Here is a 23,504-nt window from a genome sequence, read left to right on the forward strand (position 1 = left end):
CCAGGGACTAAGCCATCAACAAAGGAGTACTCATGGCTCCAGCTGCACACGTTGCAGAGGATGGCCTTGTCATGCATCAATGAGAGGAGAGGTCCTTGGTCCTATGAAGGCTCAATAGGTGCCCCAGTGTAAGAGAATCGAGGGTGGGGAGGTGGGAGTGGGTAGGTGGGTGGAGGAACACTCTCATAGAAGCAGGAAGAGGGAGGATGGATTAGGGGATTCGGGGACAGGGGACCAGGAAAGGGGATAACATTTGAAATGTAAATAAAGAAAATATCCAATAAAAAAATTTAGCACCTAAGGATGATCACACAGAACATAGTAAGAACATATCGCTACTGTTACTGGACGCCAAATAGACTGTGATACCTACTATCCAGTCATAGGAAGAATCATACCTCAGACTTCATCTCCTCAGCTGCCAGGATGGGGGACAGCTATTCACAGCTACAGTGAAGTCCCTCCGTGTTACTTTTTAAAAAATACTTAGTTTTTTCTTCTCAGGTGTTGGGTCTAGATCTCAGGGCTTTGTACACACTGGGCATGCAGTCCACTACTGAGCTGCACTCTAGTCCTGTCAGTGCAGTCCTGTCAGTGCTTTTAAGTACCCCCCCCCCCATCCATCCTGCTTTTCTCAGCTACTCATACGGTTCAGTTACTGCTGCTCATTAGCTTTAGATTCAAGCTCTCCGTGAGTTTCAAACCCTGAATATCTTTCCTCTCTTTTCTCATCTTTTTTTTTTTTTAAATACTTTATCTTTAGCTGTGTGGTGGTGACACAAGCCTTTAATCCCAACACGAAGGAGGCAGAGGAGACAGGCAGATTTCTCGAGTTCAGGGCCAGCCTGGTCTACAGAGAAAATTCTAGTGGTTTCCAGGACAGCCAGAGCTACGCAGAGAAACCCTGTCTTGAAAAACCAAACCAAACAAACAACCAAACAACAACAACAAAAACCTTTATCTTGAAATTATATGTCCATGGCTGTGTCTGTAAATGGGCTGTGCACATGATTACAAGAGCCCACAAAGAGGCTTTGGGTCCCCTGGAACTGGAGTTCCAGGGGGCTGTGAGTGGCCTAGCCTGGGTGCTGGGAACTGAGCTCGGGTCCTCTGGTAGTATATGATGAGCTCTTCACTGTGAGCCATCTTTCCAGCCCTACCCTTTTGCTCCCCCCTCCCCCCAATCCTTTCCTCTCCTGAGAAGTTCTCTAGTGTCTCCAGTGTAAAATTGCCCACCCATCCTGGTTCTCTAGTTTGTCTCAGTGACGCACCTCTGCTGTGGCTAGGGTGTGGTTTGAGTTCACGTGTAGAGTTTGGGTCCTCAGTGTGGCAATATCTGGAGGTCCTTTAAAAGGTGAGATTTAGTAGGAAGTCCTTAGATCACTGGGATGTGTCCCTCAGAAGGGTTAAGATTGGGCTGGGGAGATGGCTCAGTCAGTAAGATGCTTGCTGAGCAAACATGGGGCCCTGAGAAACTGGGCACAGTGACACACACTGGTGATGCCAGCCCAGGAGTGAGGAGGGGTGGGGAGGCAGATAGGAGGATTCCTGGAGTTCGCTGGCATCCTGATCAGATCAGACCAGGTTCACTGAAAGACCCTGTCTTTAATAAAAGTAAAGTAGACAGAAATTGAGGAAGACACTCAATATCAACTTTCACATGTACCTGAACACATATATATTGTGTCTGCATATACACACACACAACCATATATACCCATAGGCCATATGCATGCACATCACAACCCTCAGAAAAATCAAGGACTTGTGGCTTTAGAGGAAACCACTCTAGAGAAGAAAACACTCAACAGCCTCACTGCTGGGGCACAGAAACCTCCCACTGCTGAAGTTCAAACCTGTGTGCTTCATTCTGCCCTGGGAAAGTTCCCTTCTCTATGCAGATGGGGAAGGAGGAGGGTCCTCTCACAGACATTTAACCAAGGGCTTTTCCTAAAAATGCAACCTTCAAACACAAACTTACAGAGCATGTTCAGTGGGGAGCAGTGTTCTTCCCACAGTGTGTCCAGGCCCAGGAGAGTGGCCTGCTGATAAAGTGCTTGCTGCGCAAGCATGGAGACTGAGCTGGGGTACCTGGCACCCATGCAAAGCTGAGCGCAGTGCAGGTCTGTAAAGCAAGTGCTGAGGAGATGAAGATGGGCAGAGCTCAATGCCCCCTGGTCTAGCTGAGTCAGCGAGCTCCAGGATCCGTAAGATGGGTTCAAACAGTGAGGTGGAGTGACAGAGATCAGCCATTCACACACAGAGAAAGAGAGAGAGACAGAGACACAGAGAGAAAGATAGATAGAGTGAGACAGAGAGACACAGAGAGAGAACAGATAGAGGGGGATGGAGCGCGGGGCAGGAGGGGGAGAGGGAGGCAGAGAGGGAGTTAGAATGTTCACATTGATGAAATTAGTTGGTTCGACTAAGTTTTAAATGACCCCAGCGGCCCTGTGATAACACACCATTCCATAACATTACTTTCCTGTTAATTAATAGCTCTTTATATATAACATGTCTGCTTGACAGAGACCTCATTCCCACCCATCTTACAGATGAGAAAACAAAGGAGAGAGGTGAAATGATGTGATTGAGGCCACATAGCTCCTAAGAGGCAGAGCTGAGGCTCAAGCACAGGCAGTCCAGGACAGCCCAGGTTAGTGATGTGCCTATCACTAGCTCCTGACACCACAGCACCCCAGAGGCCCCTGGCCACAGCAGCCTATTAAATACAGTTTATCCCTGTGTATAAACTTCTTGACTGCATTTAAATAAAAAGACCTAGCCAAAAAAACCTAGCAATACAGGTGCAAACCTGTAATTCCAGCACTTGAAAAGCAGATGTGGGTTCAAGGCCAGCCTAGACCATATAAGATTCTGCCTCAAAAAGAAGACCTTATGGTTTGTGTGGTGGCGGTTGTATGTGTATGCATGCGTGTGCGTGTGCATGTGTGTGTGTGTGTGTGTGTGTGCATGCATGTGCGTGTGCATGTGCATGTGTGCCTGTGTGTGCATGTGTGTGTTCCTATAGAGTTACTTATGCCCCCTGATATTTATTGTCACAGGAGGGGTCCCATCAGGCCAAAGTTACCAGAATACTGAGCTCAAACCACAAAGGACCAGCACGTGACCTGTCTTGGGGGAATAAGCACATGGAACCACCATGACCTCAGAGTAGTTTGTGGCATGACGAATGAATGCAGACGACCTCAAGCATCCACACCAGTGGGTCTCGTCTGCGGAGTCAGTGTTGGGGAGCAGTGTGAAGTCAGTAGATAGATCACGAGACCATTTCCCAGAGCCTGAGACTTGCAGAGGGACTGCTGACCTCTGCCCCTCTGCTCCTCACCTGGGAAGAGGACTCTGCTGACCATCCCAGGGAACACCATCAGGAAAAGAGGAAGCACTTTCAGGTACGCAGCCATCAGGGAGCCGCCTTTGGCATGAGACAGGTTCTTGGCAGCCAGACTCCGCTGAACAATCACCTGGAACATAGTGAAGGTGGTCGGAGGCTGCATAGCTCCTCAGTAGGAGTGGTGGGACTGAGATCTGGGTCCTTGCTTAGGAGAAAGCATCTCTCTTCATCTTTATCCCCTGGTCTGACTGCCCCCTCCCTATTATATCCAGAGTTAGACTTTGTCAATTACAGTTCACTCCAGAATTAACCCACCTTTTCGGCTACCATAGTTAGGTAAAAGAATGTACTCAAGACAGTCCAATTAAATCTGTCAGTAGAACAACTTCATACACACACACACACACACACACATTTTTTTCACATATATACACAAATACATATATATGAATGTATTGTGTATATTATATAAAACATGCATATATACCTGTATATGAATACACACACACATATGCAAAGGAGGGGTCGGAGAGATGGTTTAGCAGTTAAGAGCACTGGCTGCCCTTGCAGAGGATCCATTGTCAGTTTCTAGCACCCACATGGTGGCTCACAAGCATGTGTCACTCAGTCCCAGGGTATCTGAAGCCCTCTTCTCACTTACAGGAACCAGGTTCACACATAGAACACCAGCATACATCCTGGCCAACATTCATAGACCCACAGTAAAAATAAATAAATGCTTAGGAGGCAAAGGAAAGATGTACTCTACCAAGATAGCCCCAGTGGGATTGCTATGACCCAGTAGGCTGCACCTGGACATCTCATAGGTAGGGCTCTTGGAGGATGACATCACCTTGATGATGTCACCTCATAGAGGTGGAGTTACGCAGCCTGGGTTCAAGCTTGTCTCCTCACCACCTGGCTGTGTGAACCTGGGAACCCAGTGTCACCTCTCTGTGCCTTAAGTATTCTCACTGACCAAATGAACAGCTTTGAAATTAGGTAGAAGTATTTGGAGAACTCAGGATAGAGTCTGACACATAGATAATTATCTCTCATAGATAATAATTGCCATAATTTGCATGATAGGTTTTTTTCTTTTTGTTCTGCTTTTGCTGTTGTTGGTTTTTTTAAAAAAATATCCTTTTTGTGCTAAAATAACTATTTTCCTAACTAACTGGAGACCTCACTCAGCACCTTGAACAAGAAGAATGTGCAAGGGCAGGGTTTATCCCCCTCTGGACCATTCCCCTAAGCTTTGCTAGACTTCACAGTACAACGTGCACAAATTTAGGACAAAAGTAAGACTATGTTGAGGCCCATTTCTCTGAAGGAGCTTCGAGACTCCATCAGACAGACACCAGAGGTGTTACAGTGTCAGGATGGTGATAATTATAAAATGTTTGCTAATGCTATGACTGCAGAAATAGTGACAGAAACTGAGCCAGGGGACAAGTGTTGGGGCCCAAGGGATACATCCCCTCTGAGCTCAAAAGCCCTGGTCATGACTAGGACAATCTCAGTCTGTGGCTTTTCAATTCTAAGCTGATGGAAGTTGTGGCCATTGAGTGATAGAAGTTGTGGCCATTGAGTGATGGAAGTTGTGGCCATTGAGTGATTCGTTTTATTTTTGATCCTGTGTGCTCTCAGATTTCTTTCGTCTCACTGTACTTTTTAAAAAGTGGCACCCTTAACCTCTCACAGGACATGCTTATCTGTCATCTTTCTGTGTCCCAGACACAAAAGGGCAGAGTACCTTCATATGGGCTCTAGATTCCTAAGTGTCAGGAGTGTCTGGGCTATTTGTTGAACAAATTTATTTCCTTATTTTCTTATAATGGAACTTATGACTGTCTCTTTTCAGACATCAAGCAGTGTTTTACACACACACACCTTTGTGACCAGCAGCTCTAGATCCACCATTAGCATTTATAAGAGCAAGAACCAAAGCAACTGATAGAGGAGAGGATGGAAGAAATGGAGGATATATATGGGGAAACAGAGAACAGTATACAGCAAAGTCACACCGCGGACGTCAGCCACCCCAACGCATCTGAGAGGCCTTCAGCCAGCTCCCATACCTGATCTGTACACCAATACCAGAGAGATGGGATGGACATGCCAAACAGGATCCCAGGCCAGGGGAGATCAGACGTCAATGGATCTCGGAAGATGTGGAAGGCATCTTCTCGGGGTAGCCCACAGCTGCTGTTCTCACTCCGGTTACTAGCCAGGGCTAAGAAGTACTGGTCCTTCAGGCCTTCCATTCCACCAACAGCTGCAAAACCTAGGGAGCAGAGGAAGCCTAAGATTGCCAGAACCCCATGGAGTACATAGCAAGGTAGAGACAGATGGTGGCCTAGTTAGAGCAGAACTCCAGAGGAACAGTGTCCCTTTAAGGGTTCTTAGTCTGTCCTTTTTCTCTTGTCTTCATACCTGCTGTAGATTGCTTCCCAGAATAGTTTTCTGTTAAGTTTATCTGTTTACACAGAGACTTGGGTGTGCGGGCGAACGGGTGTATTTGTGTGCACATGCCATAGTGGAATGTCAGGGTTAGATCAGAGGGCAACTTGTGAGAGTCAGTGTTCTCCTGCCACTGCGTGAATGCCAGGGATAAAACTCAGGTATAAGGCCTGATGGCAAGTGCCTTTATTCTCAGAGTCACCTCACTGACTGACTACTATCCCTGAATTCACAGTATAAAGCATATATATATATATATATATATATATATATATATATATATATATGTAGCAATCCATCAATAGGTCTCTGATGTTAAATAATAAAATAGTAGATCTTAGAATGGCTTGGTTATGAAACTGGGAACATACACACAAAGGTATTCAAAGAGCAAGGAGCTGGGAAGATGGCTCAGAGGGTAAAGTGTTTGCTTCACACACACAAGGCCTGAGTTTGGATCCCTGGCATCCACATAAGAGCCAGGCGACATAGTGATCATCTGTAACCACACCATTGGGATAGCAAAAGAAGAGGGGTGGATCCCGAGGGCTTGATACTCTAGCTAATGGGTAAGCCCCAGGTCCAGAGGGAGATCCCTGTCTCAAACAATAAGTTAGAAAAAGATGGAGGAAGACATCTGACATCAACTCCTGCCCTCCACGTGTGTGCTCATGAACAAGCACACCCATAGACACGTGTACAAACACCACACACACACACACAATCAGCAACAACTCTAATTCAATTAAAAAAAAAAAAACTTGGGCTACCTTATGATATCAAAGTCATAGGTCCTGCTAATATCGCTGTAGTTTGTGATCCACCTTTAAAACTGGGAAATGTTGAGAGGCTCACCTGCCACAAATGGCCACACAGCTTGGCCTGGATGAAGACACCAGAGGCCCCTCTGCCTTGTGGCCCACTTGCAGGGGGAGCCACTATGAAGTGCAAGTATGTGGTGGAGAGTTGGGAAAGGAACAGTTTGAACATTATGAAGAAAGGTGGAAATGGAATCGGAGGGTAGTGAGGGGCAGCCTGGTGTGAGTAGCCTCTGCTGCCACCTGAAACCACGGTAATGTCCCAGCTGGTGCTATGGGCCATGTTTGTGTCCCTCGCCATGCAGCAGCAGGGGTCTGTGCCAATGTCTGTGGCCCACGTTACCACCAAAAGCCATGTAGATATCCCTGCTTTAGGCTGCTGCCTGGGACCATGTTAATGTTCAAGGGCTGTGCAGAACTGGCCCCACTCATCAGCAGCTGTGGCACTTGGGGGAGAGTGTGCCCCATACCTTACCTGGGTGGCATAGTAGAGTGGTCCTGGTAGCAGGATGGGGACAAAAGGTGAGCCGCCCAAGGGTGTGAATACAGAAGAGCTGGCACCACCCTTTGTCTGGAGAGATGGCTCAGCAGTTAAGAGCACTTGCTTGAGTGCTTAAGAGGAATGGTGTTCAATACCCAGCACCGACATAGAGGCTCACAACCATCTGTAACTCTGGTCCCGGGGCCTCCAATGCCTCAGCAGATGCTGCACGTGCACAAGCTCATATGCAGTCATGCAAGCACACTCACATGCATGCACCCCCTACCCCATCTCCACTGCCACACACACACACACAGACATGCAGGCATACATGCAGACAAAATACCCAAGCACATAAAAGAAGTTAAAAAGTTTTTGAGGGCCGGGCGTGGTGGCGCACGCCTTTAATCCCAGCACTGGGGAGGCAGAGGCAGGCGGATTTCTGAGTTCGAGGCCAGCCTGGTCTACAAAGTGAGTGCCAGGACAGCCAGGGCTACACAGAGAAACCCTGTCTCGAAAAACCAAAAAAAAAGAAAAAAAAAAGTTTTTGAGGAGCCGGGCGTGGTGGCGCACACTTTTAATCCCAGCACTCGGGAGGCAGAGGCAGGCGGATTTCTGAGTTCGAGGCCAGCCTGGTCTACAAAGTGAGTTCCAGGACAGCCAAGACTACACAGAGAAACCCTGTCTCGAAAAACCAAAAAAAAAAAAGTTTTTGAGGAGCAAGTGAACCTGAACAGACAAACCACAGCAGATAGCGCAGTTGAGTACAGAATTGAATCAGGAGTGGGCTCAAGCTTCCTAAGTTCATGAATCATTTGTTGATTATTGAAGTACCAACCGTGGCCCAGAGGGAAGGCGGGGCCTAGGATTCTGTCTGATTGAAGGACAGACCCTGACTTGGCAGATCAGGCTTGGGGCTGGGATTCCTTTGATGAGCTCCGGGGTGACACTGAGGTTGCTGGCCATGGACCACACTCTGGTAGCACCAGTGTAAGAGCTATCAGCATATCAAATAAAACTCTACTTGGATAAAAAATAATGGTTTCTGAGTTTTAATCTTCATCTACTCAACCCCTTCCAGATAATTTTTCCAGGTCATTAAGCAGCCAGTCATATCAGTATCTGTAAACAATAATGTCATCTCTTTGATTTCAGTAAATGTAGCTTATATTTCATATGGCATCAAGTAATAAAAATAGCCTTTTCCTGATTCTACTAGGACAGTTTGTAGTATCAAATATTCTGGTTTCTTCTTTAGAAAACAGACTACTAAGGTTTTCTATTTTTTCTTGAATCAAATTTAATAAGTCACAGACTATATATGAGCAAGGAATGGTGGCTGTCTCTCAACCTGGCTATTTCCTGTCATCTGGCTGATTCCTGCTGCAACGATGTAAACTTCTTTTCCATAAGGCCCTCCCTCCCCACAATGACAGACTGAAATCTCTGAAATGGTGAGCCAATGCAGATCTTTCGTGTTTCTAAGTTCTTCGTGTCAATTATTCTATTACAGCTATGGAAAAACTAACAGACATAAAAACAAAACAAAAAACAAAAACCCTCTGCAAGACCAGACTCCATCACAGCACAGGTAATGCCCAAGACATTTGAAGTGGAAGTGTACAAAAGAGCTATCAAAAAAAAAAAAATCTACACTCAGCTTAGCCCCTAACCAGATTGGCCCCTCATTAATGACCTGGCCAAAGAGCTATGCTCATATCCAAACATAAATTCAATTTACTCAACATCAAAGGAAATAATGAGATGCCCAAGAAAGAAAGAAAAATGACCTACCGTTTTGAAACAAAGTGATAAAGGCAAACTGAGAGTTGACCCAGATGTTGCAACTGTCAGACAGGAAATGAAAAATAACCGTGATTAATAGGTTATATAGGCTGCAGTGCGAATGTGGGCAATATTCATGACTAGAGGGACAATCTCAGCAGAGATACACCAGGAAGGGCTAAATGGGGCTGGGGTGCAATTTGGTGGTAGAGTATACATTTAGCAAGCATAAGGAGGTTGGTTTGTTCCCCAGTAACAGAAAAATGAAAGAGAATGATGAAAGAGAGAGAGGGGAAGGAGGGAAAGAGAAGGAAGAAAAGATGAAAGGATATAATGGAGATAATACAGAGATAACAAATCGCTCTTCCATCAGCAGACAACACAGCCAAAGAAGCCATCAGCAAGCTGGAAAACATGCAAATAGAGATAACTCATGCTAAAATAGAAAGAAGAGGCTGTGAGGTGTGACATAGGGGGTTTGGTAAGACTTGGAACTAACCGGGTGTGGTGGTGCACACCTTTAATACCAGCAGTGACCCTAGCCCTGAGAAGCAGAGACAGAGGCCAGCGTGATCTACAGATCAAGTTCCAGAACATCCAGGAAGAGGAGAAGAAGGAGAATGAGGGAGAGGAGGAGGAGGGGGAGGAGGGAGGAGAAGGAGGGAGGGGAGGAGGAAGAAGAGAAGGGAGAGGAGGAGGAGGAAGAGGAGAAGAAGAAGAGATAGGGAGACAAGAGGAGAGATGAGAAGTCAAACATGCCATTAAATAACAGTTCCGCAAATCTCAAGAGTCTCAATGAGGATGAACACAACCCGCATTTACATATCCTATTAGAAATGCTGCAACGGAAGAGTAGAGGAACCAGGCACAGGGGCTTAGAAGTTCAGCGCCGGCCTCAGCCACACTGTGAGAAAAAAGAAGCAAAAGGCGTTAAAAGTTAACGATAAAAAAAGAGATAATGCCGAAACCTTCAAGGCAGCCAAAGGAGGGATGAGGTGGGTCTCGGTACATGGAGATACACGGAGGTACACGGAGATACACGGAGGTACACAGAGGAGAAGTGAGAACAGCAGACCTCCCCACTGTGGTGCAGAAGGCAGGAGAGACCCTGCCAATGTACTGGAAAATCAAGTCACAACCAAGATCATTATATACAGTCAAGGCGGTTTTCAAAAGTGATCAACAAACAGGGGTGCTTTCAGACATACAAAAATGTACTCCGACAGGGAGAGAAAACAGAAAGGAAGAACTTTGTTTTTCTTCACCAGGGTGCAAAGCAGTCTGACTGACTAAAAGCTAGCAAGTGATCTTTGTTGTTTGAAGCATGAAGCACATGTATGGCTCAGTGGTTCTTTCTTTGAAATATCATTTGAAAGTTGAAGGTGTCATATGTCCAAAACACAGCCCGTGCCCTGCACAGTGCTAAAAGCCAAATTCTTCCTGTGTCTTTGAAAGGACCCGATCTCGGGCTTCTCCACAAACATCATCAGTTTCACTGCCAGAGGCAAGATGGCTTCAGTTTAAAGTCTGAAGCCGCTTGCCTAGACCCAAGTCCTCGTGTTTTGTTTGTTTTCTAATATTCTGTCTCTTTATGTTTCCCTGGCTGATGAAGTAGTTGTACGTGACAAGCCACCTGAAATGCCCGCGTGTAGGAGGCAGAGATTGAATCTCCATAGCAACCTAGCTGTACTAGAATTGCTGGGTTTATATGGAAACTTGAAGACACAAGACACCGAAGGTCAACCTTGGACCTCCACAGGCAAGTACACACACCCCTACCTGTGTGCTCCCACACAAGCAAATATGCATACATACATGCATGCACCACACACACGGAGGATAACGAAGATCTCCCATGTCACTGTATCGCATTTTACGTGGACGTGAGTCCAAATGTCATGTGCTTTGACATGTTATGTGACACTGGGGTGACAGGAAAGCACTGTTCTGCTGTTTACTCTTCCGTGTCCAAATCTCAAAAGGTCAAAAACATCACTGTCTGTCAGAGTTTGACACCTCCCTTCCTTTCATTGATTTATGTTAATCGTCTATCCACACCAGTATCAGAAAAAAAGCTTATCCACTCGTCACTTTAAAAAATAGTCAGTTTGCCGGGCGTGGTGGCGCACGCCTTTAATCCCAGCACTCGGGAGGCAGAGGCAGGTGGATTTCTGAGTTCGAGGCCAGCCCGGTCTACAGAGTGAGTTCCAGGACAGCCAAGGAAACAGAGAAACCCTGGCTCGAAAAACCAAAAAAAAAAAAAATAGTCAGTTTAATCTCTATCCACTACAACGTGGTCAGCTCTGAAACTGTATACACACAAGCAACAAAACAAGACTCGGCAGGTTGTACTTATATACTTCTATACGCATAATAACAGTACTCAAAGAAAGAGAGACCATCAATGTGAGAGGGAGTAAGGGGAGCCATATAGGAAAGGTTGGAGGAAGGAAAGGGAGAGGAGAAGGTGACATAATTATATTTTAATTTAAAAAATTTTTAAAAAGAAAAATAGTAAAACCCAGAGCTGGGGGTATGGCTTGCTGGTGCCCATGTGAGAGGTGCGTGGATCCAGATTCTTGGGGGAGGGGCAGACAAGTGATTCCAGAGCTGAGCAGCCCAGCCAGTATAGGCAAACCAGTGAGCTCTGGGCTCAATGAGAGACTGTCTCAAAACATTAAGGTGGAGCAGGTTAACTAACTGAAGAAGAAACCTGATGTTGCACACGCACTCACAAACATACAGGTGATCTCCTGCCTCCGCTCCCCCTCCCACCTCTCTGTCGCATGTGCGACGCGTGCGCGCACACACACAATCACACTCACACACACACACACACACACACACACACACGGGAATAGGAAGGAGCAGGTAGGAACTAAATATGCTTCCTGATCTCTGCGTTTGCTTATCACAGTGATGAAAAGAGAGCTCCCCACTTACTGTAGCCCATGAGGATGAAGGCTCCTATAAGCATGATAACAGTCTGCAGAGCATCTGTATAGATAACAGCAGCCAGACCTCCTGTAGGGAAGAGCAGAGGTTAGGGTCAGGCACTCCCACAGGACCCAGAGTAACCCTCTGGTCCCTCTGTGCGGCAAACATTTCACAGTGTTGCTTCATCTTCAGCTCCCAGTGACTTGCAGTGATCAAAAGAATAGGGTGGACGTGCTTGCATGGGACTCCACATCTTCCCTCTAGGAACCCTGGGACTTTGTTGCCCTGAGAACAGTACTCTTTAAGAGGCCTCAGGTGGACTGGAGAGATGGTTCAGCAGTTAAGAGCACTGACTGCTTTTCCAAAGGTCATGAGTTCAAATCCCAGCAACCACATGGTGGCTCACAACCACCTATAATGAGATCTCTTTGGGTGTGTCTGAAGACAGCTACAGTGTACTTAAATAAATAAATAAACCTAAAAAAAAAAAAAGGTTTTAAGAAGGTACCACACCAGAGGACAAACTGCTGGGCAATTAGGGAAACATGTAGAAGGGCGTGGCATCCTTAACATCCCCTTCCTGAGCATCAGTAATGGAGCCTTCTCCCGAGTGATGGGAGACCTGGCTTACAATCCCACCCAAACTCTCTGCTGTTCTCTCAAGTGAGGCAGAAGTCACGAGAGCTCATAGTTTAGTGCTCGGAGTCCATCTTGTTTCTATACCACAGTTTGGTACCCACTGAGCCCTTCTTTTTTCCATACTGAGGCATACCATTCTATTCAATTGGTCACTGAATATCTGGTGACACCAGGCTCTGGGTACCCACCAAGAGGCAAGTTCCTGCCCTCATAGAAACTCCAGCCAAACAGAGGAGACAGTCTCCTTCATTCAAGGAACTCAATGAACTGGCCGAGACAAAGACGAAATGAACACGACAATTAGCTCACTCCCCTCCAGCTCTGAGCACATGGCTTCCAGTAGTCTCTCTGCATTAGGGGCCTCTGTGTGCATTGAGTTGTGTCCCCTTCCTCTCTGAGTAGGGTGGTGTTCTGTGACACTTGGAGCAAGTTTTGTTTTCTTTCTTTTTCCTGCAGAGTACTAGTCCCTTCCCTGCCTCCTAGCCGGCTCCTCAGAGTGAGCGGCTGCAGTCATGTTCTGAGGTAAGCCTTCAAATAGCAGCCCTGAAGCTCAGTGGATAGGACACATTGTCATTGTCACAGACGCTCTAGCTATTCTGTGGAGGGGGGGTGTGTGCTCTCATCCCACAGGCTCTACAGAGTCTCTCCAGTCCTCCTCTCTGCTCAGAACTCTCCACACTTCTCATGTCATTTAAATTTGGTTGTGAGATCACCTTTGAGAACCCTTGACTGAGTATCCTATGTTTTTCAAAGAGACCTCCCTTTTAAAAGCTCCTTTAAAAGAGCTTCCCCAGCTCCTTAGTCACCCTTGATAGCATTTATCAATATACTCTGAGATTGACAATTGAGTTCTTTGTTCATGATTTGTTTCTCCATAGCCACTAGAAGTTCTGTGTGTGTGTGTGTGTGTGTGTGTGTGTGTAAAAGTTTTGGGTTATGTTGTTAATTTGGTTTCAGTAGTTTTCTCTTGGTATGGGGGAGGTGTTCTGGAGAGACAAGATCTCTGTATGGCCCAGGCTGGTCTTAAACTCTTGCCCCAGACCCCCAAGTTCTGGAATTATAGGCCTGAGCCAACACAACCAGCTTTATAATAGAGACTTTTGTTTCACAGGTCTATTTCTATACCAGTTTTCTATGGCAAATGGCACACAGGTGATTGACACGACACACGTGAGTATGTGTATGTGCACATACATTTGTGGAATGAATTGCACCAAGAGGAGGCAAACAAGGGTGAAGCCAGAGTAGATAAACAGGTGACTAGTCAAAACACAGCTATTTGAAAGCCTCCTACTTGAGCACAAATTTAAAAGGAAAATATAGAGCTGTCTAAACTTAGGGCCTTAAACTTAGGATCCTCGTGCCTCAGCCTCCTGGGTGTTGGGATGACAGACATGATCCCATCTGCCTTATCTGGCTTATCTGTGGTGCATTTAAATAATCCCTCATCTTATTGAATAGCCTTCTTCCCTTTGCATAATGATTTTATAAATGTGATTATTCAGGACAGTGGAGTGAGTGTGAGATTTAGTAAGTAAATGGTCCTAGCCATGGTGTGTCACAGAAGCTGTATCAGGAATAAGTGGGTAGCCCACAGCCCTGCCTACCAACTCTCTAAGTATCACCCATGCCCCATGATACCTGCAACAGTGTACAGAGCTGTGATTGCCAGCAGCCCTACTATGGCCAGGTACAGATCCAGATGCAAGGACTGCTGAATGAAGATGGCCCCTGCATACATGTCCACCTGTAGGATGGGAAGTTGAAGAGTTTATGGACAGGTAGATGGACTAGGGAGTAGGGGGGTAGATGGATGGATGAGGAGTGTGTGGAGGAGGGAGTGTGTAGATTGATAGATGAGTCAGAGAATGGGTGGAAGAGGGACTGAATGGGTGAATGGAGGAGGAAGTGAATAGGTGGACTCATGAAGGAGTGGATGGATGGATGGATGGATGGATGGATGGATGGATGGATGGATGACAGAGTGGGCAGACAGATGGATAGATGGATGGATGGATGAATGGATGGATGCATGCATGGATAGATGGATGAAGGAGTGGATGGATGGATGGATAGATGGATGGATGCATGGATGGATGGATGAAGGAGTGGATGGATGGATGCATGCATGCATGCATGCATGCATGCATGCATGCATGGATGAAGGAGTGGGTAGATGAATGGATGCATGGATGGATGGAGTGGATGGATGGAGTGGATGGATGGATGGATGGATGGGTGGATGCATGCATGAATGGATGCATGGATAGATGGATGAAGGAGTGGATGGATGGATGGATGGATGGATGGATGGATGGATGGATGGATGGAAGCATGGATGAATGGATGAATGGATAGATGGATGGAGTGGATGGATGCATGGATGCATGGATGGATGGATGGGTGGATGGGTGGATGGATGGGTGTTTGGATGCATGCATGGATGGATGGATGCATGGATAGATGGATGAAGGAGTGGATGGATGGGTGGATGGATGCATGCATGCATGCATGGATGCATGCATGGATGCATGCATGGATGGATGCATGGATAGATGGATGAAGGAGTGGATGGATGGATGGATGAATGGGCAGATGGATGGATGGACAGATGGATGGATGGACGAGGAAGTAGGTGGATGCATGGGACAGGGAGTGGGTGAGTGATTGAAGAGGAGAGTGGATTATGATGGGCATTCCCAGCAACTCCCCATGACCAGGCTCTCTCCCAAACTCTAACAAATACAGAAAAGCTACACACATTATTTCCTCATGCATCTCATCCTAAGATGAAGGGAGGGGGCTCAAAATGAAGCCCCGTGGGCAGTTAAGTTTGAGAGACCTGCCCTACACTCTGGCAACAACCTCATGGCCACTCCACTTCTGCTCTCTTCCTACCTGCCCTCCTCCACACTGTGACCTGTGTGTTCCAGCCAGGGTGATCTCGTTCACCTGTGTGGCTCTCACATCATCCATAGTAGGCAAGCGAGAGCTGCACACGAGGCCCTTCGATGCTGGCCAGTTGGTAACCTCGTATTCTTTATTCACTCTGTATCTCTAGGACTTTGGGCTCTGCCTCTTAACACATCATAATTTCATGCATCTTCCAGCTTTAGCTTGTGTTAGTCTAGCCATCGGGAATGGTGACACTCCTCTTTCCAACTGGTGGACTGTGCCTAAGACGACACTCACCTTGTGCCAGACTATAAGGAAGCATTCTAAAAAGAGTGCCTTGAGTCTGCAGCCAGGACACAGTCAGTTGCTGCTGTTTGTACTAGATGGGATATCTTCTGCCCCTGCAGGACAGACATCCATGTAGGACAAAAGTATCACCACCCCCAGGGGTGACATCTTGAGCTGATCCTGCTGAGCAGTCCAGCCTGGAGGCTACAGTGCATGTGGTGTTTGCCACCTTCCTGGAGACTAGCCCATCCAAAGGTCAGCATGAGGCATGCCCAGGCATTCCCCAGCACATCTGATTAAGATCTGCCCACTCTTTTATTTCTGGAGGAAGGTCACAGGGCAAGGAAGTGGGGGTGGTTCTTGGATCTCTGTTCATGCTGAGATGTCACCAAACAAACTTTGGCAGACCTAGGGAGGGATTCCTTGCCTCTGCCTGTCCTTTATTCATGATTCTTCTGCCTCCTCCCCTCTCTCTATTCCCTCTAACATCAAACCTGCCCCAGAGAGAAGTGATATGGAAGAAATGCCTTGCATGCACTCGGTTAGCCTCTCACCGTGCCGTAGGAGCATGGCTAGGCTGTGTATCCACCTTACCGAAATCTTGGTGAAGATGTAGATGAACAGGTAGAGCACAGCCAGGGTGATGGAGATCCTGTTGCCCCCAAAGCGCCGCCTTAGATATTCTGGCATCGTGGTTACCTGGGGGTTGAAACCTCTTGTAGCCCCCAGGTGGCCTTGGGCATTTGCCTCCTCAGCTTGGCTACCAGCCCTGCCCATCTCTCCCATGCCCACTGAAGTCAGAAGCACAGAGTATCTTTTTGGCTTCTCCATGGGAAACAATGAGGAAGAGGACTTGGGGAGGGGCAGACTGTGGAGGCATTTGGGTCTAGACAGGGTTCTGTACCTAACTATTGTGTTTCAGGTGTGTGTTCATGTGTGTGTGTGTGTGTGTGTGTGTGTGTGTGTGTGTGTGTGTGTGTACACGTGTGTGCACACATAACGACTGCATGCCACAGCACAAATGTGGAAGTCAGAGGACAGCTTGCACAAGTTGAATCTCTCCTTCCATCATGTGGGTTTGAGGATCAAATTCAAGTTGCCAGGCTTGGCAGCAAGCACCTTTCCCAGCTGAGCCATGTCACTACCCCAGACATGAGGCGGGATGTTTTCCATCCAAGTTTAGATGTAGGCTGAATTTCTGTAACGTGTTTTTTTCTATTTAAGCAAACCTGCCTTTTTACTTAACTTTATACTAAAAAACTTTTGGTTTTTTACTAAATGCTTTTGGTTTTTCGAGGGGGAGATTTCAAGATAGGCTCTCTCTATGTGTCCCTTACTGTCCTAGAACCCACTTTGTAGACCTTCAACTCAGCCTGCCTCTGCCTCTCAAGTGCTAGAAGCACAACCATGCCCAGAGATATTAAAAAAAACAAAAAAACAAAAACCAAAAAACAAAAAAAAACAAAAAACAGTGCTAGAAATTGAATTCTGGGCCTCTTGCACATTAAGTAAGTATTCTACTTCTGAGCTACACTCCAACCCTTGAAAATGAAGTTTAAATGGCTACTATAAGTAGAAAACCAGTCCCAAATTTAAGGAAACCCAGAAAAATGAATAGATTGAGCAGCAGGCATTGTCTGATCTCCTTTAGCAACTTCCTGTTGCAGAGAGCCGCTCATGGGACAGAGAGATCCATGAGCGGATGGCAGTACTAACTGGACACGGCAGGGGAGGACAGGGTTGGGGAAGGAGACAATTGACAGCATGCAGTTATAAGGGACACACTGAGGCAACCCAGGGTGTGGAATTGGAGGGGACATGTGGTATATGATCATGTTGTATACATGTAGGAAATTCTCAAAAGAATAATTTTTTAAAAACAGAGAGGAGCAAGAGATAACATTGCTGAAGTACTAAGGGCATCTAAGCTGCACATGAGACTTTGCCCTCTGTCCCATGATAAGATGAGCATGCCCCATAGCATAGCACATAAACACACACAGTGCTTGCATGTCATTAAAACAAAACAAAACAAAACAAAGCTCACTTAAAAAATTAAGGGGGAAAAATCCACCAAGCAAGATGGTTTATGTTTACAATCCCAGCATTCAGGAGGCTGAAGCTGGAAGATTAAGAGTTTAAGGTTATTCAGTAAGACCCTGTTGCAAAATAAAATAAAATAAAATAAAATAAAATAAAATAAAATAAAATAAAGAGAAAAATTAAAAACCCTGAAAGACAATGGAAAGATAAGTTTTGTTCCATGGAACAGTGTAGTTGGTCCCACAACCAACACTGAAATTATTACAGGAATCCCTGTCTGCCCATCCTCCAATGAGAAGCAAGGAATTCTGGGAACAAAATGTGCAGACTTGAGAAACGGTGAGCAGAGAACATCTTCATCCAAGAGGCCCTGAGTTCTGAGCACTCCCAGACCTCTGGGATGGGAGGCTGAGGCCAAAGCAGTCATGAGCACATGGGATGTCCCAGGGACTGGGGTTGTCCATGTCTCTGAGAATCATGATTTGGCCTGTAGTTTTTAAAGGCTATGGGATGTCCCTCTCAATCACTCTGGGACCTGGGACTGGCAGACATTCCTCTACAAGGTCACAGATGTCAGGTGAGGAAGGATGGGTGATGATGACAATCACAGGGTGCATGTCTACATTTGGAGAGGCTGTGCTGTGGTTTGGACTCACAGCATGTTCCAAAAACTCACATGGGCAGGGCTTAGTCCCCAGTTGATGGCTCTAGTCAGAGAAGTCTTTGGATCCTGGGCCTCTGACCTAGTAATGGATTAATCTATTGATGAATTCATAACTTGCTGACATTATCAGAAGATGGAGGGAGCTAGACTGCTGCCCTGGCTGGAGTCACGGCAGACCTGCGTTGACTGTCACCAGCCCTTTCCTGACTCTCTGCTTCCTGGATGCCATGAAGTGAGTGGTTTTTTCCACCATGCTTTTCCCTCCACGATGTTTCTGCCTTGCCATGGGTCTAAAGCAAGGGAGCCAACTAACAGAACTCTCTGGAAATGTGAAAACAAGCCCCTCCCCTTGTTTAATCTCTAGGACTATTGTCACAGTGCAGACAAATGACTAATGTGGGCTGAGTGCCCAGACATGCTTCAAGAACAAGTCTTGGTAGTGATCCCAGCATCTGAGAGACTGAGGCAGGAGGATTATGAGTTTGAAGCCAGCCTGGACTACCTGGTGAAACCAGTCTGACAAAAGTTAAACTGGTAAATTCATAGTAGAATCTGATGGAATATCCTAGACAGTAGGAGTGTTTCTAGTAAGATGAGTTAAATGTTGACACATATTTGAATTCTTCATGTTAAAATATTGCCAAAAATAAATATAGCAATAGATATGTTAGTAGGATTAATAAAGCTTTGTTATCCATCTCGTCTCAAAAGGCAGGTTGGGATGCTGACTCTCATGGATGTCCTGCCTGAGTCCTCTTATTTGCTGCAAGGATGTTCAGCAGGAAGTTTCTGGAAGTATTTTATGCTGAGCTCTGACACTGTCAGGAATACTGCACAGAAAGGTTGAAGCAAGCCTTGTACACTGTGGGAGCTGAGACCTAATCAGAGAGCACAATGGGTGCCCCAGTCCATCCAGATAAAGTGCCAGAAAAGGCAACCACTATCTAATCTGTGAATGATAGACAGCTGCATCTGGCCTTGGTTCCTGAGCTCCATTGGCTGCTGGCATTGACTATCAGTTGATCCTGGGGTCAATCTAGGAGAACTGCAGCTTCTACCTACAGGAAGTTTCTAATTATTAAAAGACAGAGGAGGAGGAGCAGGAAGGAGGGAACAAAGGAGAGTGTGCATCATTAACACACTACACAATAAGCCTTCGTATCTCCAAGGTATCCCTTATTCTACAGCCCAGGCCATTCAGGAAACAGCCCAGTGAGTCAGAGGATCTAGACCACAATACTCCTCCACATGTAGATTCAGTGCTAAAGGGCCAGGGGACCAAATAGGTACCATCCCTCTTGTTGGTGTTGACTGAATGGGCAGAAGTAAATACAGCAGCCAGATGTGATGGCACACACCCATAATCCTGACATGGAGATCACAAATTCTAGGTCAGCTTAGGCCACATACCGAGACTGTCCCAAAAGTTAACTAAAACAAGGTAACCCTTAGAGATTACCACTCCAGCTCCCAGGGCCCTGGCTGACAGTAGCTCTGCATTAGGTTATACTCTCTGTCTCTCTTGATGGTGGAGGCTTTAGAGGGAACCTCAGAAACTCTCTCCAGATGAGATCCAGTCTGCCCTGCATCCATGTCCATGGGAAACCCTCACTACTGTGAAATCAATGGTACCTGATTATACCCCCACCTGAGGCTTAATGCATGGTCTTCACTAGACAGATACACAGAGGAAATGACAGACGAGCATGTGGTTGCTTGGTAGGCACCAGAAGGCTATGGCTCAGTTTCCATGTTCATGAGCAAAGCTAGTCTCTAAGGATGGGAAGTATTTAGTGCTGTCCTCGAACATGGTAAATATGCAGTAACACCTAAGCGCTGAAGAGGTGCTCAGTCTGTAGCCTGCAGTGATATCTAAGGGCTGGGGAGGTGCCCAGTCTATGCTGCTGTGCTCAAAAAGGGTTATAGTTTGATCCCCAGAACCCATGGGAAAACCTGGGTGTGGTAGCACGCTTAGAAATCCAGTGCTGGGGCTGGAGAGATAGCTCAGTGGGTAAGAGCATTGGCTGTTCTTCCAGAGGTCCTGAGTTCAATTCCCAGCAACCACGTAGCGGTTCACACTATCTATAGAGCGATCTGATGCCCTCTTATGGACTGCAGATGCATATGCAGTAGAGCACTCATACATAAATTAAAATAAGGAAAAATAAATATAAATAAATAAATAAAGTAATTGCTGAGGATGCAAAGACAGGAGGATCCTAGCCAGGCAGCCTAGAGCCCAGTGAGAGTTCCTCTCTTAAAAAACAAGGTTTGGCTTCTGAGAAACAAGGCCCCAGGCTGAACTCCAGCCTGGAAGTGCATGCGCATAAGCAGGCATGTTCAGTTCACCCACATGTGCATGTATACACACATATGTGCACACACAAGTAATAATAATAAATTCTCAGTGGATAGCAGCAAATGGAGAAGTTCTAGAAGACAGTATACAGAAAAAATATCTTTATGACCTTGGAGTAGGTAAGGACTTTTGTTGTTATAATTGGAGAGGTCTTACTCTATAGGTCAGCCTGGAACTCAGGTAGCCTAGGATTGCCTCAAACTCATGGCAATCCTCCTGCCTCAGCCTCCTGAATGGTAATATAACAGGCATGAACCACTTCACTTCACATCTAACTAGGAAAAGACATTTTAAAATGAGACATTGAAAGGAAAAGTGAGCCAGGCATGGTGGCGCACGCCTTTAAACCCAGCACTTGGGAGGCAGAGGCAGGCGGATTTCTGAGTTGGAGGCCAGCCTGATCTACAAAGTGAGTTCCAGGACAGCCAGGGCTACAGAAAAACCCTGTCTCAAAAAAAAAAAAAAAAAAAAGAAAAGAAAAAAGAAAAAAAGAAAAAAAGAAAAGAAAAAGAAAAAGAAAAAAGGAAAAGTGATAAACGGGATTGTGGTAAAACTGAAATCTGTTTATGGAGAAACTCCAGTAATTAAGTGATTAGGTGAATCTTTAGTGGTAGAATACCTTCCTGGCCTCATATCACACACACACACACACACACACACACACACACACACACACAGAGAGAGAGAGAGAGAGAGAGAGAGAGAGAGAGAGAGAGAGAGAGCCTCTGACTAGAAAACACATCTGTAACTCCTAAGTTACCCAACAGTTTTTTTCCAGAACTGATTTTGCAAATTCCAGAATTTATACCCTGTAAGAAAGTGTCATTAGCATCATGGTCCTCCACAGTCCAATAGAACAAACTAAAAGCCCACAAATCACAGAATGGTTAGTACAAGATCTGAAGACACTCTACACAACCCTACACCACAACAGATTCTCATCTCACCTCACTACACAGCTAAAGATAGCCAGCTGCATACATCCCAATTCCATGCACACACAGCTTTGGGGAGTCAGATCAACTGCATAAAATTCCACTGCATAGGGAAACTATAACACTGAGCCAGGAAGTGAGCGGCCATGACTAAAGAGGAAGAAGTATCCAGAAGAGGTTTACATCCGGACATGGGTGTTCACCTTACAACACAACACATTCGTGCTTTATGGCTTGACTCTCTGTTTACTGTGTGCTGCCACACCCACCTTTACGTCCTATTAAAAGCAAACTGGGTGGTGGTCTGCGTTCTCACTACTGTGGCACCCAATGTGGGCTCACTCTCCTTTGGCACCACCCAAAGGATGTCTTTTTGCAATAATCCCAGGAATTTTATTTTCTTTTTCCAATTTTGTGGTTAATGGCATGGAACCCAGGGTCTGTGCGCACGGGCTAACAAAGTATCACTGGCCTGCACCACAGCCCAATATTATCTTGTTATAGGACAGTAAGAGTGTACAGCTCTATTCACATTGTCCCTTTTCCTGGCTTTATGTACCATAGCAAGGATGCCCCCTCTGCCTTGGAAGGCACCGTGGCTATTGACAGTTTATCTACTACAAACAGTTATAGCAGCCTGAATTATCTCAGATCTCTCTCACTCCCCACTCCCCGTAGCCAACCTCCCAGCATGCAACATTGCTGTCTGCTTGCCAGAGAAAATGGGACCCGTCATCTGAGAACACCTGCCTATCCCTCCTGCAACTCTGACGAACAGCCTGCATCTCGCCACCCTTTCTCCTTCCCTGTCTGATCAGTTAAAACCTACTGCTTAGCAGGTGCTTGCAGACCGAATCAGACAACCAAGGTCAACCCTCCCAGACTCATGTAAGGAAAGAACAAGTTCCTGAAAGTGTCCTCAGACCTCCACAGTGTCTGTGGCACACATGAACATGTGCACACGTGCAAGCTCGAGTGCACACGCACACATGCACACACACACACACATCACTCTTGGTGTATCTGAGATATTTTCCATTTTCCCTATTTTGCATGACTTCATGAGCAGGCCCAGGCCCCCTGCTCATCCAAGCCTCCTTTAGACTCCTGGTAATCTCCACAGGGGAGCCATGAATCCCACTCGGTCACTTTTTAACTTTTCATAGTTTCTAATCCCCTAACTCCCCCTACTTTGTCTATTTTTAAATGTTCATATTACAAAGTTAAGTTCAGTCATTGCTCAGCGGGTGGCTATGATGCCTTTCGACCTGATACAGACAAAGGTCTGAGGAACATGAGGGACAAGCAGCTGACAGTGGCATCAAAAAACCTTTGCACACTGCTTTCTACCAAGTCTAAGCCAAGGCTGTGGTTCTGTGGTAGCAGCTCTAAATTCCATCTCTAGCAGACTCTGACAAAGACCTAAGTAGATATCTCATCTGTCCAATTCTTTGTTGCCATGCCATCTCAGACAGAAATAGCTCAGCCACTGTGTCACGCACATGTACACAGATGTATATGTGTGTGTGTGCTTTAGCTACAGTAAGTTTACCTTTGGGTTCTGGCATTGAAAAGATCTTTTTGATCAGTCTCTGAGTACTGCATGTGTACAGTGGATATTGGGTCTGCATGGGAGGAGGGTCCTTTTTTTCTCACTTCTGCAGCATCTGGTCCCAGTGGCAGACTTGGTGGCTGTCTGGTGGATATCCATAGTGGGAGGTGCGCTGGCCTTCCCACAGCTGTTCCCATGCCATATTGCCCACCCCACTTCACACTCACCTGGCCAGCAATGTAGATAGGAAGGAAGATCCAGGCCAGCATCAGCACAGAAAACAAGCCCTG

The 23,504-nt window shown here is 46.2% G+C and overlaps 1 protein-coding gene across 5 annotated transcripts in view; it reads right to left on the minus strand.

Moving 5' to 3' along the window:
• Slc5a11 (solute carrier family 5 member 11) overlaps nt 1-23,504 on the minus strand; it is a 63,196-nt gene that overhangs the window by 9,523 nt on the left and 30,169 nt on the right. For all 5 annotated transcript variants that reach the window (XM_029480116.2, XM_029480115.2, XM_085841342.1 and 2 more), the window contains 6 exons: nt 23,442-23,501; nt 16,256-16,360; nt 14,120-14,225; nt 11,846-11,926; nt 5,437-5,642; nt 3,350-3,485 (listed from right to left, as the gene is read on the minus strand). In XM_029480116.2, the coding sequence (XP_029335976.1) occupies nt 3,350-3,485; nt 5,437-5,642; nt 11,846-11,926; nt 14,120-14,225; nt 16,256-16,360; nt 23,442-23,501 (694 nt within the window). The remainder of the gene's footprint in view (nt 1-3,349; nt 3,486-5,436; nt 5,643-11,845; nt 11,927-14,119; nt 14,226-16,255; nt 16,361-23,441; nt 23,502-23,504) is intronic.

This window comes from Mus caroli, unplaced genomic scaffold, assembly GCF_978045245.1.
Source record: "Mus caroli unplaced genomic scaffold, Mus_caroli_1 scaffold_8, whole genome shotgun sequence".
In the NCBI taxonomy this organism is placed as follows: Eukaryota; Metazoa; Chordata; class Mammalia; order Rodentia; family Muridae; genus Mus; species Mus caroli.